Source organism: Eptatretus burgeri, chromosome 17 (genome assembly GCF_056783735.1).
Source record: "Eptatretus burgeri isolate ZD-2024b chromosome 17, Ebu_testis_v1, whole genome shotgun sequence".
NCBI lineage: Eukaryota > Metazoa > Chordata > Myxini > Myxiniformes > Myxinidae > Eptatretus > Eptatretus burgeri.
The window spans coordinates 20,377,355-20,398,045 of record NC_140977.1 but is presented as its reverse complement, the minus strand read 5'-3'; the positions used below and the strand labels follow the sequence as shown (position 1 = coordinate 20,398,045).

The 20,691-nt window shown below is 47.5% G+C and overlaps 1 protein-coding gene across 2 annotated transcripts in view; it reads right to left on the bottom strand.

Moving 5' to 3' along the window:
* Window positions 1-20,344, bottom strand: part of LOC147009497 (uncharacterized) — a 33,558-nt gene extending 13,214 nt beyond the window's left edge. Inside the window, exons 1-3 of one of the 2 annotated variants that reach the window (XM_085862069.1) lie at window positions 20,096-20,344; window positions 6,022-6,218; window positions 996-1,103 (exon numbers count right to left, since the gene is read on the bottom strand). In XM_085862069.1, the coding sequence (XP_085718195.1) occupies window positions 996-1,103; window positions 6,022-6,205 (292 nt within the window). In that variant the 5' untranslated portion in view covers window positions 6,206-6,218; window positions 20,096-20,344. The remainder of the gene's footprint in view (window positions 1-995; window positions 1,104-6,021; window positions 6,219-20,095) is intronic. The other variant, XM_085862068.1, reaches the window with a different exon arrangement.
* Between the last annotated feature and the right edge of the window lie 347 nt (window positions 20,345-20,691).

Sequence of the window (20,691 nt, the reverse complement as noted above, 5' to 3'; positions counted from 1 at the left end):
TAATTTTTTGAAGTGATTTTTCACCATTGAGAGATAGGGCCAAAAACTATATTGTACTGTATCGCATGATATTTCAATAATGTATTGGGCCCGATATGTTCTCGTGGATCAGGAATTACATGGTGGAGGTATGTGCTCTATCGAGTGCCCTTCTAATTTGTTCAAGTTTCGCTCTATTTTTTCCTTCAAACCTGCTGTTGATGTTTAGCCCCTGGTAGGTCCCCGTTCTGTTCCATCTCCTGAAATGCACCTACGTCTGGAGATAGCACCCAACAACTTGCACGCACACACCTACAGACATATATGCATACACACACACACACACACACACACACGGAGGTGGATACTTTGAAACCTGGGAGGGCTCTGTTCCACACTCTGAAACTTGCATACGGAGATAACTTCTAAACATGTCGTTGGTTCAGGTGGTATCATAAGGTGGAAGATGCTTGAACTGTACTGTTTCCACCAGGGCTTCAAGCCAGCATTTCATCACTATCTCATGCCATCCACTTCCCCACCTACAATATTATCTACACACATCAACCTCACCCAACCCAACCATATTATCAGATTACTGTTTCTTCCATTCCCCTCTCTCCTCTTTTCCTGTGCCTTCCTTCCTGTCTTGCTTGTGTCCAACTGTGGTCTCTGCCCTATTGTTAATTTTATGCCTTTTTTCTGTCACCTCACTTTTCATGAGCCAAGATCGCATATAAACATGTAAAATAAATCAATAAAAAGTGTGCAATTAAAGGTCAATCAGAATTGACAACAGTAGAAATTGAAGATATCAGGATACTACAAAGTATACGATTGTTGGTTAAAATATTTTTACCTCATGATGAAGGAAATAATGGATGTTTGAAAAGTTGATCTATCATCATGGATATTTCTTAAAGCAATGAAATCAAAATGTAGCACTTTTTTCTTCACACCAGAGTTCATCATCATACTGTCCAAATGAAAATGTACAGATAGACATTGACAGAAACCTTCATAGGGATGGCTCTCGAAGAAAGAAGCTTCAGAATCGTTTGATTCTGGTAGATCCAGGTGGACATTGTCATGCTCAGTTTTCACTTCCACTTTCACAAATAAATCTGGAAAAAAAGTAACTTTTATTAAATGCAAGCAGTCTTGTGTCATTTGCACAGCTGGTTTCACACACATAAAATAGCTAAATAAATATTGCATTAAAATCATTGATGTGAAGTATTCCTTCATTTCCCCCACAGAAATAGCATGGTGTCAAAGCATTATGTTCTGTACAAACTGCCTCAATGTTATGAGATGCTTCCACCAGACCCCAACTTCAGTGGGAATTTCACAAACATCCCAAATCACAACCAACAAAACAGAGAAGGCAAGAAAAATGTTGTCTCTCAACCTGAATTATTTGTCAAGTTACATACAGTTCCGATTCAACATGTGACTATTTTAATTTTTTTGGTCTCTAAAGTCAACAATCATGGAAAATGAAATGACACTGTGGCAGATAAACAGATGGAAACATGCAGAGAATAGAATGAATAGGCTAAAGCTACATAGCTAAAGTTATATGACATGCGACCATATGGGGGTGGGGGTTGGGAGGAGTGGGGGGGGGTGGAAAGAAGCAAAATAGTCAGCAAGAGGAGAGAAAAGCTCTGGAGCGGACACAGAAAAATAATGCATTGATGAGCAATTGTTATATTTAAGGACTGGTCTGGCAAGAGAGCCGAGACACGAGGGTTGGCAACTTGTGGCTCCAGGACCTGATCGATCAAATCCCCTTTTTTCTCACTTTCAATCATCAGAACAATATCTCTGAGTGTTGAGAAAGGATGAAATAATACTTGATAACTTTGGCAATTTACACAGGAACAAGTCTGGAGACTGCGATGGTTCACAAGCAATGAACACGGTTCGCCTTTTTAATTTTTTGACCTTCACGGGCAAAATATTTTCATGGGACGCCACGGGCAAACTGGCGGGAATCGGGAAAAACGTAAATGATGAAAGTTGTAGTAATCGAAGAGCACAACTTGCATACCAACTTTCATTCGAAACAGTTGAAAACCCGAGGTGCTCGATGCCCAATTTATTGATTTTTTTGACATTTTCTAAGTTCGTGACCTTGTGACGAAAATGAAAAATCGAGCTCAGAAGGGCTATGCAGATGCCATTGGGCTAACCAAATACCGAAACCCCTGCCAGATTCGACAAACCCCCTCAGAGAAGATGTAACTTGAAATCGCCTACCCCCTAAGTACACACGTTTTTGGGGCGTGGCTCCGCCCATAATGGGCGCAGCATGCCCATTCTCAGGAAAACACAATTAGATCATGATATAAACCTCCCACCCAAATTTTCTACGCCACGCTCGAGTCTGTGGTTGATCAGTGCCCCAGACGAGATAAACTTCTAGTCTTGGGGGATTTCAATGCATCGACTGGAACTGATAGGGATGGTTATGAGGTGTGTGTTTGCGCCCCATGGGTAAGGAACTATGAACCAGAATAACACTAAGTTCCTTGACTTTGCAAGAAGTCATGGACTTAGGGTGGCTGGTTCATGGTTTCAGCGCCCACAAGCTCATCGCTGGACTTGGTATTCCAACGCTGGCGGTGTGGCAAATGAGATTGACCATGTCCTCATTGACGGTCGTTGGAGGATGATCCAGAACCGCAGGGTCTACCGGAGTGCTCAGTTCCTCAATACTGACCACAGGCTTGTTGTAGCAACTCTAAAGCTGCACCTTAAATCCTGGAGAATGGTACCATCCCAGCCTAGGCTGAATGTTCGCAAGCTCAGGGATGAGAGAGTAGCTGAGGAGTTTGCGAACAGGCTGAGTGGACACTTGGCGGGTCTGGGTGCTTTGGGGGGTCCTGAAGAGTTGTGGAGTGCCTTCAAGACCACTGTCCTTGATGTTGCCGGTGGATGTCTTGGAACTCACCGCAGGGCAAAGAAGAATTTTGTCTCTCAAAGGACACTGGATACCATTGATCAGAGTCGCAGGGCCAGGCTGAATGGCAGAGCTGAGCTGTTCAGGGAGCTGAGGCGTAAAACTGTACGTGCACTGAGGGTGGACAAGGAGGCCTATGTGCGAGGAATTTGTGAGGAGGTAGAGCATCACCTGTGGACAGGTGATTCTCATCCCGCTTGCAGGGGAATTCGCGCATTGCGTTCATACAAGCCCATCCCTCGGAGCACTGCAGTTAGAGCAGAGAGTGGTAGGCTCTTGACAGAGGAGTCTGAAGTGAAGGCCCGCTGGGCCGGTTACTTTGAGCGGTTGTACCAGGCTGATCCCCCAGCTGTCAGGTTGGACGTCAAGGGTGTTACAATCCCTGTTGCTGACCCTCCAATCAACTGTGGTCCACCTTCGCTTGTGGAAACACGGGCTGCGGTGAACCGGTTGAAATGGGGCAAAGCTCCAGGGATCTGTGGCATCCATGCTGAACTTCAAGGCTGGTGGAAATGCTGCACTCGTGTCGTTGCATGCAGTTTTGTGCTCTGCCTGGAACACAGGCATCATCCCAACTGATTGGAAGAGGGGCCTTGTTGTTCCTCTCTGGAAAGGGAAGGGTGATCGCCAAGACTGCAACAACTACTGAGGGGTGACGCTGCTCTCAGTGCCGGGCAAGGTCTTTGCTCGGATAATTCTTGATAGGGTTCGCCACCATCTGCTTGAGCACCAGCATCCAGAGCAGTCAGGCTTTACACCAAAGAGGTGAACGATTGACCGTATCCTTGCTCTTCGTGTCCTCACCGAACGCAGACGAGAGTTTCGGCAGGGGCTGCTTGCAGCCGATGTTGATCTCTGTAAATCGGTATGTCCTCTGGAGGATTCTTGGTCTTTGTGGGGTGCCACCAAAACTGATCGATCTGATGTCTGAACTCTACTCTGGTACTGAGAGTGCTGTGAAGTGTGGTGGTACCATCTCTTGACTTATTTCCATTTGTTACTGGAGTTCGTCAGGGGTGTGTACTGGCCCCCTCACTTTTCAGCACTTGTATGGACTGGATTTTAGGGAGGATGTCGGAGAGATCAAGCTGCGGTGCATCGTTTGGGAAAGTTAAGATCTCGGACCTTGATTTTGCAGATGATGCAGTCATCTTTGCGGAGACTTTAGATATCCTTTTGGGAGCCCTCGAGGTGCTGAATGAGGAGTCGGAGCCGCTGGGATTACGGGTTTCTTGGGTCAAAACTAAGATCCAGGCTTTCGGTGACATCCTGGATGCTGCTGTCCTGTCTGTGTCTGTTTGTGGTGAGGATGGTGAGGTCGTGGAGAGATTCACTTACCTTGGCAGTGATATTCATGTCTCTGCTGGCTGCGAGTCAGAGGTCAATAGACGTCTGGGTCGGGCCTGGGGAGTCATGGATTCACTGGATCATGGGGTGTGGCACTGCCGGTACCTGTGCGGGAAGACGAAAGTCCGATTCTTCAGGTCCTTGGTACTACCAGTCTTGCGCTATGGATGCGAGACTTGGACTCTGACCAAGGATCTGAGACAGAGACTTAATTCCTTTGGTACCAGGTCTCTTTGGAGAATCCTTGGCTATCGCTGGTCGGATTTTGTGTCCAACGAGCGGTTGCTGAGAGTCTCGGATGACATTTGTTACCTGCATAGTCCGTGAGCGTCAGTTGCGGCTGTATGGACATGTGGCTCGTTTTCCTGACGCTGATCCTGCTCACCAGATTCTCTCAGCGAGGGAGTCTCATGAGTGGTGGAGGCCAGTGGGCCGACCACGTGCCTCGTGGTTGCAGCAGGTTGACCATCATCTCAAGGAGATGGGGATGGGCCTGGAATCTGCCTGGAGGATGGCCAGACGGAGGCCCCTGGAGTACCGGCGGAAAGTGGACGCAGCGACGCGCTGTTCTGGCACATGCTCCCATACCTGACCTGACCCAAATTTTATCAGGATTGGATCAAAACCCACGGAGCTATGCTCGGGACAGACAGACAGACAGACACACAGACACACACCCATAACGAATATAGTGGTCACTCACTGACTCGTGAACCAATATTTTAGAGAATGGAATCAATAGTCTCCCTTATGGTTATAAGTACAAGTGTTAAGATATTGGGTTGGGAATTTCAACAGGCTACCACCGTCTTTTTACCGATTTATAAATGATATAACCAAGCAATAACCAAACCAAGGAGTGGAGATGTAATTAGACTTGGTATTTAAATGGGAAACAAAGAACGTGAGAAATATCAAATAACTCTTCTTGAAGAAATAACCAGGGTAAAAGTAGATAAAACAAATAAGCGTATAAATTTAATTACAAATAAGTTGGAGGATGTAAAGAAAAAAAATTAATATCCTTGAATGGAATGAAAACTTTGATGGTTATCAATTGAACAATGGAAAAACAATTTACTGCAATCTCAAAATGATATGTGGCTCAGGAGGTGGTCAAATAAGAGCATTAAGAGAAGTTTATCATTTCATTTCTGCTCAACAAAGACACTTATACCAAGAACCAAGTTCCAAGTTATTCTTTGTGAATATACTCGATGGAAATGAATGTTATAAGAAAATTAAGTTATTCCCTAAAGTAGAACATGGACAAATATTCGCTGGTTCGCTCTTTGAGTCGAATGAAAATATGAAAGGGAAGAAGTGCTTTAATCAGCAAGTCTGTCTTTCAGTCTCAATTTTACATTTGCTTGTATGGGAAGGAAGGGGATTGGTGGGGAGAAAATCATCTCCTATTTTGGGGCTTGAGTCAGAAAGTTTTTCCCTTTCCCCCCATTCATTTGAATGGGAGTCCCAGAAACCCCATTTCTCATCTACTGACATGGTTTTACTATGAGCAAGCATCCCAGCAAGCACTGAACTGTATGAGATTGATAATTATCTGTGACAGAGAGTGCAAGCAGAATGAGAAATGCTTGAAGTATCAAACGTTCACTTGTCATCTTCTTTCACTGCATAACACTCCACAGTTCAGGAACAAACTGAGAACAACTCGATAATAAACAAATGCAGATCCCATCAGAAGTGATGCAAATCACACAACTCACCATTAAGCTGGTTGCTTGGCTCCTTTTCCAAATCAAAGGAGTTCACATCCTCCATTTTTATCTGCAGAATCTCAGAAGATCCTTCCAGCTCCTCAACCTTTATTCCACAACCGAGCACAGTTGGCTGTTCCATTTCTGGCTGCACATGACAGGAATCCTTCCAACAGCCAACTCGAGGGTACATGGTGGTTGAACCTCTATAGAGACAGTAAACATACAACTCTTCCAGATGTTTGCTCCACCCTGAGTACCTTCACCTCACACAATAACTACATTTGAAGTAATGTACTTCTGTACTTGAGACCTTAGCCTCTGCCCAAATCAATTACGGCACTTTAAACATTCAGCACACACCTATGTGTATCCTGCGGTACCCCCAATATAAAGTGTACATGTTGCAGGTTCTAAAGACAACACTGTAACTGTATTGCATGTTGCAAATTTTGATTTTGCCACATATAAAACATACAAGGGTTTAGATATTGATATTAAATCTGAGGCTGTTCAGAAATTTCAGGATGAAGACATTCAATGATGAGGCCTTTCAATGGTGATGTGGAGGAGAGTGGGCACAAGTCATCACCAGTGATGTTGGTGGGTGAGCTTTGTTAAGGTAGGCTCAATTAGAATTGGGGAGGACAATGCAGTGAACACCATGGAGAAAGGATGTTAAAATCAAAGCTTCCTGAGGAAAAGCCATGCCTCGCTCCGCCAAGTCGTTCCTCCCTCCTTTCACCCTAGCCGGGGCGGTGGACTGATCCGAGCTGGCAACACTGAACAAACACCACAGGTTTGCCATGAAACTCTTCTTGCCCCGTGAGCTCCCAATGTCTTTCTACTATTGTGTGCTTCAGGCCTTAAGGACCACAGATAATTATCAGATAATTAATTACCACAATAATAACTAATAATAAGGACCCCAGATAATTAATTATAATTAAGAATCTGCCGTTCATCAATTTGCCTGTTTGTGGGCACATATGTTGCTGGAGGGTAGTGTGGGGACATTTTTATTGCGATTTGGATCCATTTGTTGTTAAACTGTTTTGCTTCCTCTTGTATTCCCACCCTTGTTATTCAATACTGTACATGCATCAACCTGATTTGGTCTCCGGCTTACACTGCCTGCTCTGACAGTTTAATCAAATGGGTCTGAGTTATCCCTTTTAAAGGAAAGACATTGGATCATGGTCTGGTTCCTTTGGAGTTGCCGGAAATCACATGGATTAATGGTAAGCTCGGCCAAAGATAAGATCTTTCCTGAGATTGCTTCAGCACAGCACTTGCCCGGCTCTGGACGTGGGATCCAGAGGGAAGTTGATGTGATGGGGGACTGGCGTGGTCGCTCAGCGACTGACCGGATTCAAACCTGGGCAATCAGGTCAGATCACGTGGCCATCACATTAGTGTCTAGAGTTTGGGATTGGACTGGAGGTGCAAGTGCTCGTGCCTCGAAGCGAAAAATTTTGTTCGGAAGCCGCCACAATGTCAAGTCGAGGCGAGCAGGACCAGGGGGGCATGAACTGGCTTGACGCCACCGCGACCCAGATTGGCATTGTTGAGTAGGGACCTCGAGAACATGCAGTGGAGTTACATTTACTGCCTAGTGGCTTCATAGATTGTCCCCAAAGTTGCCCAGCACTTCCAAATGAACCAACGCCACGAAGTAGCAGGCTGGCATCGTTGGCACGAGCCAACAATTAGATACTATAATGGCTATGATAGTCAGGCAGGGGTTTGGCTTTGGTGATAAAATCAAGGCTAGACAGGCAGAGGCTGGTTGGGCTGAGCTGGTGGAGAAGCAGGACAGCAAAATCGATGCTGTTCGTAAGGAGCAGCAGTGAATGAAGTGGCTATTGATAAGGTGTACGGGACAAGCAGCACAGGGTACGACGGTGTGTGGGACACACAGTAGGAAGAGGCGGTCAATCAAGCCAGAGGTAAAGTCGAGGGGGAGACAGGAATAGGAAGGGGATTGGGTATAGCACCAGTATGGGGGATAAAGGAAACATACACAGAGATAAATGAATTTAAAACAAAACCGGGAATTGAAGCCAGCACGGGAGCAAGTGGGGAAAAAAAATGGCATTGGAATGGGAGATGCAGTCGTGGCCAAAAATATAGGCACCTTTGCAGTTTTATCAAATAACTCACAATTTTCTCTAAAAACGAGTTGAAATTGACAAAAGTATTTGGTCTCCACAATTATTTACCACTGTTAATATTGTTGCAAATTCGCCCCCGCCGGCGTGCGGACGGCCGCGTCACTCGAATCACGGCACGTCGCCCACCGGACGGACAATTCTGTCGTGACCCTCTCAGAACAACGCCGGGAGCCAGTCACGGGTGGGGGTTTAACCCCACCACGACCGTGCCAATTGCCCAGCCGCGCAGGATAGGGTTGCTCGCCAAATTCGATCTACCCAAGTACCTGGCGGATGGTCGACCGGGCGATCGTACCACGCCACAGGCCGACTCCGGACACGAACCGCTTAAGCGGTCCGTTCCGTGCTACAGTGATAACCGAGCGGTGTTATCGTCGGCCTTGACGGTTCTGATTAATTACTGGGATGTTGCACCCACTACGAACCCCTTTCCGTGATGCAAGATGGAGGGTCAATAGAGAAAAGACAAAACAAAACGGGCAGAGTTCAACAAGCAAGCATTTTATTCACACGCACACACAGACAAGCACGTAAGGCACGTATTTACAGCAATACACAATCAAAATGCACATAAAGCAATGAAAACAAAAGAAACGATGCAGAGCTACAACCGAATACGCGTACACACGGCAACACTTAAACAGTTCTACTTTACGAGACACGGTGCCACAAGATCCATACAAAAACCTCAAAGAAAAGAAAGAAAGAAGTCGCGACTTCCCTTTGGCTGGTGAGTCCCTCTCCCGCGACCGTCAGCGTGGTCACGCCCGGCCACAACCTCTCTCGGGGCCGGCGAACCCTCTCCGGCACTCCCCGTCCGGACGCACAGGTCCACCTCGCAACGGGCACCGCCGCGTCTCCCGTCCGTGCCTTCGTGACAGGGCCGCTCGCCAAGGCGCGGGCACAGGACCTCTTCCTGAAGACCAACTCTCCACAAAAATCAACCGAACCACCAGCCAAGATGAAGAGGAAGAAAAAGCGCTCCTTGCGCCCGCCCGTGTCCGTCTTTTATCGCCTGGGGCTCTGCCCTTCGCACCGCCCTCGGCTCCACCTACCTTCGAGAGGGTTCCCGAAAAAGGTGTTCCCTCACACTTTCCCTCCACCCCGCTCCGTCTGGGGGCCGAGGAAGTCGGTTTGTGGCTCGGAGCCAGAGAATTATTCCACCAAAAAGAGGCCCCACCTTTACATGACCTCTAACCTTTGACCTGCATCGCTCTTCCTCCACTCCAAAGCGCGGGGAAGTCAGACGGGAAAAACAGGCGGGAAAAGCCCACCGAGCATCCTTGTTGGTTTTTGTTTGTTCCTCCGCGGAGATCGTAACCGCACGGAGCCTGTTGAATGGCGAGTGGCGAAGATGTGATAGCGTAGATGGTGGGGGTGGCATGGTTGCAGTGTGGTTGGCGCTGTGATGGGGATGGCGTGGTTGTTGAAATGTTGTGCGTTTGAAATAAAAGAAAGAAAAAGAAAAACGCCTAACTCAAAGGATCGCAGCCCGAATGGATCACATAAATTCCCTCTATACAACGGGTTTGGGCTAACTACACATGAACCTATGGAGACATCTCACCTGAGGGCCCTTTATGGTGTAATGCGAATTTCCACAGCCGTAACACTACCCCCTCCCCTTTTTACAGACTCGTCCCGAGTCGTCAAATTCTCATGTGCCATCATGTGTAGTTCTCCCCGAGTACGTTTTACCTTCGGATTCCTGAGTGCGACATTCATGGTATTCGTGTCCCCAAAAGAAATAACTAAACAAACCCACTCATACGGACGACTTAAATAAAAGCTGTTAGCGCTAGAACAGAACAAAAAAGTGCTAGACAGACATTCCGGGGGCGCACTCATATTTACAGTACATCTTAACCTTAACTTACAAATTTTACACTAAACCATGGCCCAGGATCAATGGACTCTGCAAAGAGAAAGCAGTTTGCAGGGAGCCAGGCTGCTCGCATGCAGTCTCTGGCTCAGCAATGCAGGTGACAGGGAACGTGGCCGGCTGCTCACACGCAGTCCAAGGCCTCCCCCTTTTAAAATGAACACATTGAACCACAACGGTGCATGGGCTACACAAACGCAGTCTCCTGGTGCGGCTGCTTGCAAGGCAGTCCCTGCAGAACACTGACGCAAGCAACAAAACGGTTCACGGGCTGCTCAATGCAGGCCCGTGGTGCAGATGGATGGATGGATGGATGGATGAACACAAACAAACAACGGTGCACGGGCTGATGGTGCAGGCCCGTGTTGTAGCTGCCAACAGGACAGTTCTTGCAGCTTGCAAACTGTTGCTTGATGATCCTGGCACACATGCCAATGAACAAGGGGGGGGGGGCAAATCAAAATTGAACGGGGCAAACGCAGAATCGAGGGCAGCAGGCATGGCATGGCAAAGGCAGCAGGCAAACACAAAGCCGGCAGAACAGGGCCGCTGCGGGCGAACACAGCCGGCGGACGATCCGATCGGCACAGGCCTTGAAGCACAGCCGCAGACGAAGTTGGCCGGCCTCTCGCCGTGCAGTGCAGGTTGGTGGAGGGAGTGAGGTGGTGCTGGCCACTCGAAAGGCGGGCTCAGACCTACCTACCTGTCTCCCTCCCACCTATCACTGTCAATACCCACTCCCTTAATTTGTCAAAAACCAATTTAGCCCCAACTAATTTTTTTGTTGTTTTTATTTTCATTTCTTTCTTCCCCACTATAATTCGTCCCCTAACCCCCTTTATTGTCCTTGTTCGGCTAAACTATATTCTCCTAGCCTACTCCCTACCCCTACGTTCCCTTCCCGGAGGAGATTAAGAGAGAGCTGGCGTCCTGTGTCGAGGCCCAACGAAGCCTCAGGATGGCTTCCCCAGACTTCAGCGATCTTTAACCCAAAGTGGGTCCAGTGGTCCACAACGAGAGCGAAGGGATGGATGGTGCGGAGGGGTACACTTCCTAATCTACCCTAACCATTAATCTTTAAACTACCCCGGGGCTTTCAACAAGCGCCTCTCGCTTAATCTATTGGTTCTAACACCCCAGATTCCCGTCGCCTGTGTTGGTGTCCTCACAATTTCGGGCCTCGCCCCCCAATTTTCTTTCCGTGCCCTCACACAGTCTCATGGCTGGGACGCGTGGCTCCCTTAGCAGGCATTACCCTCTGCCGATTCTCCAGCTATGGCACCCCCGGGCACTACACTGCCTCCGAGCCTACCAGCTCCCTAAACACCGGGGAGTGCCCTCCATGGCGACTCCCCTGAAACGCTCACGTGGCAGGCTGGCTTCCCGGGCCCCTTTCTGAGGGTCACCCATGCCCACAACACGGCTAATGGCGCCCTGGGCCCCGCATCATGCGGACGCACCCGTGCCCACTACGCTATCCCGGCCCCCCATGAGCCCTTGGCCTACCATGGCCAACTAGCCCGGGGTACCCACTCAGCGATACTCACCTTTCGCAGCCACGCTCCCAGCCCGTCAACAGGGCTCCTGCACCCCTCCAAGCGGGTATCGAGCCTACATTCACACCAACAGCAAAACGACCTCCATTTTGTCAATTTGACTAACCCCAGCTAACTCACTCAACACTGACCCCGGGGTCCCTTGGGCGGGAGTCACTCCTCCCCCCAATCACTCGTCGCACCATGCATACCACATTTCACTCCACTCACACAGACCCGCTGGCCTCACTCACTCACCAAGCACATGTTTCCACACAACTATTCAACACACACATCGCTGATCTCTGCCATCCTGCTGACTACATCCCCTAACTAACTCGTGCTACAACGTCATCCCTTACACTATAGCACGTACCATTTAACATTACGTAGCTAAGCTACGTCACCTCTACACATTCAAAGTCTGTCACTGTCCTCAAATGTCCCAAAAATCATTTCCCCTCCGAAATCTGCACTAAATCCCTCTAACTAATCCATTCCACGGGCCCCATGAGGACTTACCCCTGCCCCATGAAGCCGGTCGAGCTAAGCTAACCCTTCCCCCAAGCTAGTTCCATCCTGTGCCCGGGCCAGAGGGTCTTCCACCCCTTACCCGGGAATCCTGTTCACCCGAAAGCGAGGCTTGATATATATATATATATATATATATATATATATATATATATATATATATATATATATATATATATATATATATATATATATATATGCGCAGCACCAGCACGGAAACTCGCAACCTGCGCTCCAGCGTGGCAATTCGCAGCCGCGCACCTTTGACGTGACGTCATGGCAGCTGTTCGCGTCCCTTGTCCCTCTTGGACGGTACCATCCGGCAGGGATTCACCCTCCTGCTGGATTCCAACCATACACGCAGCCATGACATCACCCGGCGCATAAAAAAACACAAGCCCCGCGTCTCGAGGCGTTCCCCCACGCGAACACATGTGCTCTGCCCGTTGGAGCTTAACACACACGCCCGCGTGGAGAATCCATCCGGTCCAAATCCGTAATCCTGCCTAAACTTTGTCCGTCGCGGGATCGGCAACATTCACCGCGCTCGTTACCGGACCGGGCTTCACTCCCGCAAGCGAGCACGTGGCGGCCTCGTGCGTTGCACAGCACGGACCTCGCGCTCGCCGCAGTGTAAACCCGGCGCGGTCCCCAAAATAGCTACGGCCGCTACCCGGCTTTTGTCCCTCTGTCGCTGTCGTCGCCTCCATTCAAGCCACGCACAAACCATTCCATCACATTCACACCGGGAGACGCGGCTGCCTGCTCCCGCATGCCGACCGACATCTCCCTTACATACCGCTCTCTCACACACACGGTCTCCCTTGCACTCGCACACGCGGTGGCACTCACACGCGGTGCCTCATCCACACACGGCATGCTGGGAAGCACGCACTTCGGCACACTTGCCACCACACCACTCACACACGGGGTCGCTTCCACACCCGGGGGCGCACTCACACCTTTTACCTCACACACCGGGACAACCACACTGGGGATTTGTGTCCCCACAAGGGGTTCCGGGGCCTCTATACCCCCCAAGCTTCGTGTGCACCCGTTCACAGCACTCGTCCCGTGAAACTCGCTAAGCACGACGAACTCACCTGGTCGTGATCAGCTTCAAGGGAGCATAGTGTCTCCCTCAGTTTCAGAAGGAGGCTATCCGGCTGCTTGCACCGGGTCACGACACATTCCCCACGCTCCCCCCCCATCGTCCTCCACTAACTCCATGTGTGTGTGTGCTCGTCTTCAATCCCGTCCAATTCACCCTCTATCTCACGTGTCTCTATACATTTTATTATTTCCGTCGTCACCTCGTTTCTCGTCTCACACGTTTCGGTCTCCTCCACCACGATTAGTTTTTTCCCCTTGCGTCACCGTCACAGTTTCCGTCACCTCCACGCGTCTCGCCCAACACGTCCCCCAAATTATTTTCTCCTCACCCGCCTCCATTGCGGGCCTGACAACCGTTGCACTCCCTCCCACACATGGCGTCACCATTACACACTCCGTTGACCGCGCTTCACTGCACGCTATTGCCTTCATTCCCCCTTCAGGCTTCGGCTCATTTGCTGCATCTCACCCCGCATTATTTGCGTATTTGCCTCCATGTTGTTTTTTTATTTCATTCGTGCTTGTATCCATCTTCGCATTCATGCCTTTTATTTCGTTTTTCATCTCGAGTGCGTTTCCATCCATTTTGTTATTTATATTCGCATTCATCTTTGCCAGCATGGCGAATAGCTGGGCCACGTCGAGTGCACTCGGCTGAGCCGATTCGGCGAGGATCGGGGGGTTTTGGCGGCGAGGGGGAGGGGAGGTGTCATACACCGCGGCCGCTGCCGCACCCATTTCGGGCTCTGGGTTCAGTTGGGGGGGGGGGAAACCGTTCCTGCACAATAAACATTTCCTGCTCGGGGCTTTCATCCTGGGCCATGGATTCTAACAGTTCTACATCCATTTCTACTACCCCCGGCTCCCGCTCGCCTTGAGACTCCATCTTATTTCACGTAAGAGGTTAATTTTAATTGCTCGTAATTTGGAGGGAATCGGGGGTCGCTCCACTCACTCCCAACCGATTCCCGTGAATTTAGCTTGGAGGCGGGAGGGATTCGAATCCCACTCCCGGACACCAGTGTTGCGAATTCGCGTCCGCTGGCGTGCGGACGGCCGCGTCACTCGAATCGCGGCACGTCGCCCACCGGACGGACAATTCTGTCGTGATCCTCTCGGAACAACGCCGGGAGCTAGTCACGGGTGGGGGTTTAACCCCACCACGACCGTGCCAATTGCCCACCCGCGCAGGATAGGGTTGCTCGCCAAATTCTATCTACCTAAGTACCTGCGCGGATGGTCGACCGGGCGATCGTACCATGCCACAGGCCGACTCCAGACACGAACCGCTTAAGCGGTCCGTTCCGTGCTACAGTGATAACCGAGCAGTGTTATCGTCGGCCTTGACGGTTCCGATTAATTACTGGGATGTTGCACCCACTACGAACCCCTTTCCGTGATGCAAGATGGAGGGTCAATCGAGAAAAGACAAAGCGAAACGGGCACAGTCCAACAAGCAAGCATTTTATTCACACGCACACACAGACAAGCACGTAAGGCACGTATTTACAGCAATACACAATCAAAATGCACATAAAGCAATTAAAACAAAAGAAACGATGCAGAGCTACAACCGAATACGCGTACACACGGCAACACTTAAACAGTTCTACTTTACGAGACACGGCGCCACAAGATCCATACAAAAACCCCAAAGAAAAGAAAGAAAGAAGTCGCGACTTCCCTTTGGCTGGTGAGTCCCTCTCAAGCGACCGTCAGCGTGGTCACGCCCGGCCCCGACCTCTCTCGTGGCCGGCGAACCCTCTCCGGCACTCCCCGTCCGGACGCACAGGTCCACCTCGCAACGGGCGCCGCCGCGTCTCCCGTCCGTGCCTTCGTGACAGGGCCGCTCGCCAAGGCGCGGGCACAGGACCTCTTCCTGAAGACCAACTCTCCACAAAACCAACCGAACCTCCAGCCAAGACAAAGAGGAAGAAAAAGCGCTCCTTGCGCCCGCCCGTGTCCGTCTTTTATCGCCCGGGGATCCGCCCTTCGCCCCGTTCTCGGCTCCACCTTCCTTCGAGAGGGTTCCCGAAAAAGGCGTTCCCTCACGCTTTCCCTCCACCCCGCTCCCTCCGGGGGCCGAGGGAGTCAGTTTTTGGCTCGGAGGCAGAGAATTATTCCCCCAAAAAGAGGCCCCACCTTTTCATGACCTCTGACCTTTGACCTGCATCGCTCTTCCTCCACTCCAAAGCGCGGGGAAGTCAGACGGGAAAAACAGGCGGGAAAAGCCCACCGAGCATCCTTGTTGGTTTTTGTTTGTTCCTCCGCGGAGATCGTAACCGCACGGAGCCTGTTGAATGGCGAGTGGCGAAGATGTGTTAGAGTAGATGGTGGAGGTGCGTGGTTGCAGTGTGGTTGGCGCTGTGATGGGGATGGCGTGGTTGTTGAAATGTTGTGTGTTTGAAATAAAAGATAGAAAAATAAAAACGCCTAACTCAAAGGATCGCAGCCCGAATGGATCACATAAAGTCCCTCTATACAACGGGTTTGGGCAAACTACACATGTACTTAGAGATATCTCACCTACGGGCCCTTTATGGTGTAATGCGAATTTCCACAGCCATAACAATATTACAGAACCATTGTTTTCGATTCAGGACTTAATATATCCTTTTAAATTAGAAAATAAAAAGAAATGCCATAGACAAAATTAACACCCGAGACATAATTTTGGTAGCACAGACTTTGGACAAAATAACTGCAGTCAAGCACTTCCTATAGCCATGAATGAGCTTCCTACATCTCCATCGACTGGCAGTTTGGCCCACACTTCTTGTACAAACTGCTCCAGTTCTCCCAGATTTGAAGGGTGACTTCTCTAAACTGGTTTTCAGATCAACCCCCCCCCCACAGGTATTCAATGGGATTTTGATCTGGACTCATTGCTGGCCACTTCAGAACAGTCAAGCATTTTGTCTTGAACCATTCCTGAGTGCTTTTTGAAGTGTGTTTGGGGTCATTATCCTGCTGCAAGACCCATGACCTTTGATGGAGACCCATCTTTCTGACACTGGGTTGAACATTGCTCTCAAAAATGCCTTGGTAATCTGATTTAATGATGCCATGCATACATTCAAGGCACCCAGTGTCAGAGGCAGAACAGCAACCCCGAAATATCACTGAACCTCCTTCATGTTTGACTGTAGGGAAGGTGTTCTATTCTTTGAAGGCTTCATTTTGTTTTCTGTAAGCATAGAGATGATGTGCTTTAACAAAAAGCTCTAATTTGGTCTCAACTGTCCACAGGACATTCTCCCAGAAGCATTTTGGTTTGTGCAGGTGTGTTTTGGCAAACTCCAGTTGGGCTTTCTTATGTCTCTCTCAGCAGTGGGGTCCTCCTGAGTCTCTGACCATAGAACCCTTTTCATTGAGTTGGCAATGGATGGTGCAAGTTGAAACTGTTGTACCTTGTATCTGAAGGTCAGCTTGAATCTGTTTGGCAGTTGATCGAGATGCTTTCTCCACCATTCGAACAATCCTTCACTGCAATCTTCGATCAAGTTTTCTCTTGTGGCCACGTCCAGGGAGGTTGGCTAGTGCCATGGGCCTTAAACTTCCTGATAACATTGCGTACGGTGGACACAGGAACATCAATGTCTCTGGAGATCGACTTGTAGCCTTGAGATTGTCCATGCTTGGCTAAAATCGTGTTTGACCTCCTCAGACAATTCTCTGGTTTTCTTTCTTTTCTCCATGCTCATTGCGGTACACACAGTGACACAAAACAGCAGAATGACTCCTTTTCTCTCTTCAAACTGGTTGAATGAGGGATTTTTACATTACAGGCACCTGCAACTCACCATAGGTGAGTTCAATTTCAAAGTAAAGGAGAATCACCTGCTTGAAATCTAATTTTTTATAACACTTCAAAAAGGTGCCAATAATATTGTCTGTGCCATTTTAGGATTTGTGTGTGGAATAAGCTAAGAGTTAGTAATTTTTTCAGCTTTTTTTGTTTTGTTGCACTGCAAACCAAATAAATACATATGTGGATACAAAAATATTTTTTTTAATTTCAACAATTTTCTGTAAGAAATGATGCATTATTTGAAAAAAGTGCACGGGTGCCAATATTTTTGGCCACGACTGTATAAATAGCAAATCAGTTAAGCGCAATGGCAGAAGGGAAAGTAAAGTTGATGCGAAGAGAGGAGGTTCAGGTACGTGTGGGGGTGAGCAGGGGGAGAATTTGTGCGAGGAGCACATGGCCTCGAAGGCGTTCATGGTGCATGAATCCGTGCCGTGGTCGGAGGGGAGGCACAATTGGAGCCAGCGGTTATTGCCGCCAATATCAGGTATGAGGAAGCACATGGTGATGATACAAATCGGGAGATAGGGGCCAGGTAACAGAGAGCTGGTCAGGGGCTCTCCACAAGGAGGTGTGTGAGCCTGTATTCATGCCTGTGTGTGTGTGCAATCTACACACCCTGCACACACACACTGTTTGAACCCACACCCGAGGCTGTGGTGGAGGTTGTGTGGCCAGTTTGTTAAGGCTAAGCGCATGTAAGTGGTTACCACCTCTATTTTAGGGCATACCCTGACTTGAGTGGCATTTTTGAAAGTCACAAAGACTACTACTGGTCATGAAATTTGGTTCATTGCACAGACAGTGTTCCATAGGACCTTAAATATATAGGTTCATGGGTCTATGATGTACATTACTGAATCTACAGGATTTTTATTGAATATACATGCCCAGTATTGGCCTTTTTCTTGTTCCACCTTAAAATATGACATATATTAGACCATGCAAAAATACAACATATAAAACATTCTATATGAAATTTCTCATCTAATCAAAGGTTGTCACCCACCATCTGAGAAAATCAGCATTTGTGTCGGTCAGTGGTGGATTCGCATGATATATGCACATTCTGGCATATTTTTATTTTTTCTTGTTTTATTGCCTTTTTAGAGCCTGGGACCCTAACAAAATGACGAGTTTATCAATAACTCATATTTACATGTCTTAAATTATTCAACTTATTACCAATAATCAATGTAAAAAAAATTGAGATGATCTGGGTGGATACTTAATTACAGCGGCTTGACCGAACTTTCCAACCCAAATGTCCGACTGCACATCACGTTTTTAAAAAAAATGCTTTTATTCTTCTGTGCATCAGATTATTTCACTAAAATTTATTTACAAATGGGGCACAGTGATATAGATATAATAGTATAAAAGAATATTGAAAAAATGCATGGCTTTGGTTCAGAGTAATTTTGCATTTTTGTTCGACTGCACGTCACACTTTTTTGAATTTGATAAAAAAATTAATTTTCTTAAAAATATTTTTCCAGGTATTTAAAAAATATTTTATTAATTTAGAAGGCAGTTAAAACAGTTTTGAAGAATTTAGAGAGCTTTTTGTTACTCCAAGAATTTGTTTGATAAATCTCTCTTTTAGTGCTTTTCAGCATCTGACAATCACTGAATAAGAGCAGTAATAAAAAAATCGGGATGTATTATTTCTTAATAATCCCAGAAATTGGTATTTTGATTATTAGATTAGTTGCTAGAATAAGTTACATACTGTGACCTTCATTTGTTTTGCCAAAAAAAGAAAAAAATGAAAAATTAGGTAATTTCATTGCAAACTCACAAAACCATCAGAATAGGTACCCCTTCTTCAAAGTATCATAATTAAGCTATACGGTTTTTTGTTCTGAACTCAGTTCGACTTATACTTTCAGGAAAATATAGTAAGAAGGCAATGGAACAAACTTCATTTTTTGACATTTTTGAAACAGAGTGGTAACCACTTACATGCGCTTAGCCTTAACCGTATCTTTCGACATGCAAAGAACGGCTGTGCCATGGGACTGAAACCACGCGGTCAGTGCAGGCCAGTGAATGTGTGGGGGAGGGAAAGTGTGGGCATGTGCAGGTGTGTGAGGAGTTCGGTGAGCAAGAAAGATCATACAGCACCAGAGTGTATGGCGCATAGAATGGACAAGGGGAGAGAGAGAGGAACGCTATCCGGGAAGCCGTCATGAGGGATAACCTTTTTAAGTTTAGAACGGCTTCCCCAGTTTTTAGTTGCGAGTGCAATTCCAGCTAAGGGTGAGCTGAGGGCTGATCAATGGATGCCACATGTGAGGCATGCATGTGTGTAAGCTCCTGCACGCAAGTCAGCTTTGTGTTTTAATACTCCCGGTGGTTTTCATGGGGAATCCAGCGGTATAAAAAGAAGCATCACCATTTGGGCGTTTCATCGCCTCCGTAATATTGAAGAAAAGGAGGGGGCGGTATATGTGTATATATATATATATATATATATATATATATATATATATATATATATATATATATATATATATATATATATATATATATATATATATATACACACGGGATGCACACTTTGACTTGTAACCAATGGGGGTTGGGGGAGGGCATAATTTACATTAAAACAAGTTCAGCAAGGGATGATAGTGTGGGGTGGGGGGGGGGGGAGGTGGATAATGGGTTAGGAATGACCAAACACTGACATCAAATTCACCTTTTGCAGACTTTTGCTTTTCAGTTTACATATCCCCCCCCCCAGTCCCCCTACCTTTACCTGATCTCATCTCCCTTGGTTTTCCTCAGATTACCTGTTTTAAATTTACTCCCCTTCAAACCCCGAGAATAGATCGCGGTTCAGATTCTGGATGAAGGGGTTTAATTTATGACGTCATCACAAAACGGCGTCTTTCAGCATCTCCCATTTCTCAAACAATGAACCTTCGTTCCAAAGAGTACATAATGAAAAACATTCAACAAAATGTTATAATCTGGACCATGAGCTTTAGTTTTACTCACGAAGATGTTTAAAACCAGAAATCTGAACACTTACCCGACTCAGTACTCAAAAATTCGTTTTGCAAAATATTTTTCGCAGTGCACAACCCTTCAACACGGACGAACAATTGATCGACGCACGACTCTTCTTCTTCCTTTCTATAATATATTACATCTCTCGAATCCCTGTCGATTGTTGTTTCTTCCAAACTTGCGTTTACTACCAGAACATCGTCCCAAGTTAAAATCTTGCTGAAAGGTAATCGACACAAACATATCAAACGCTGAAAAAAAACGAGTAAAAAAGCAGGTCGGACAAGCCAAGCTCGAAGATACACCCCCGTTGGCATTTTGAGAGTTCACCACCAATGAAAGGTTGTTGTTGTTATTGTTGTTTAATATTGTTGGATGCCTGGTTGTTGGAGGATCAGATGCCTTTCTCTGGGTTGTCCCTCATTCCTACTAATTCTCCTGTTCTTTTGCTTCTGCTATGTCCTGATCTATTCTGTGTCCCAACTCCTCCACGAGCCTCGACCACTCATCGTTCATTTTGCAAACTTTCCTTTGCTGTCCGTGTCTTGTATCCAAAAAAACCCCCAAACATATAGGTGCAGACGATAGGTAAATGCAACGCAACGGAGGGAGAGAATG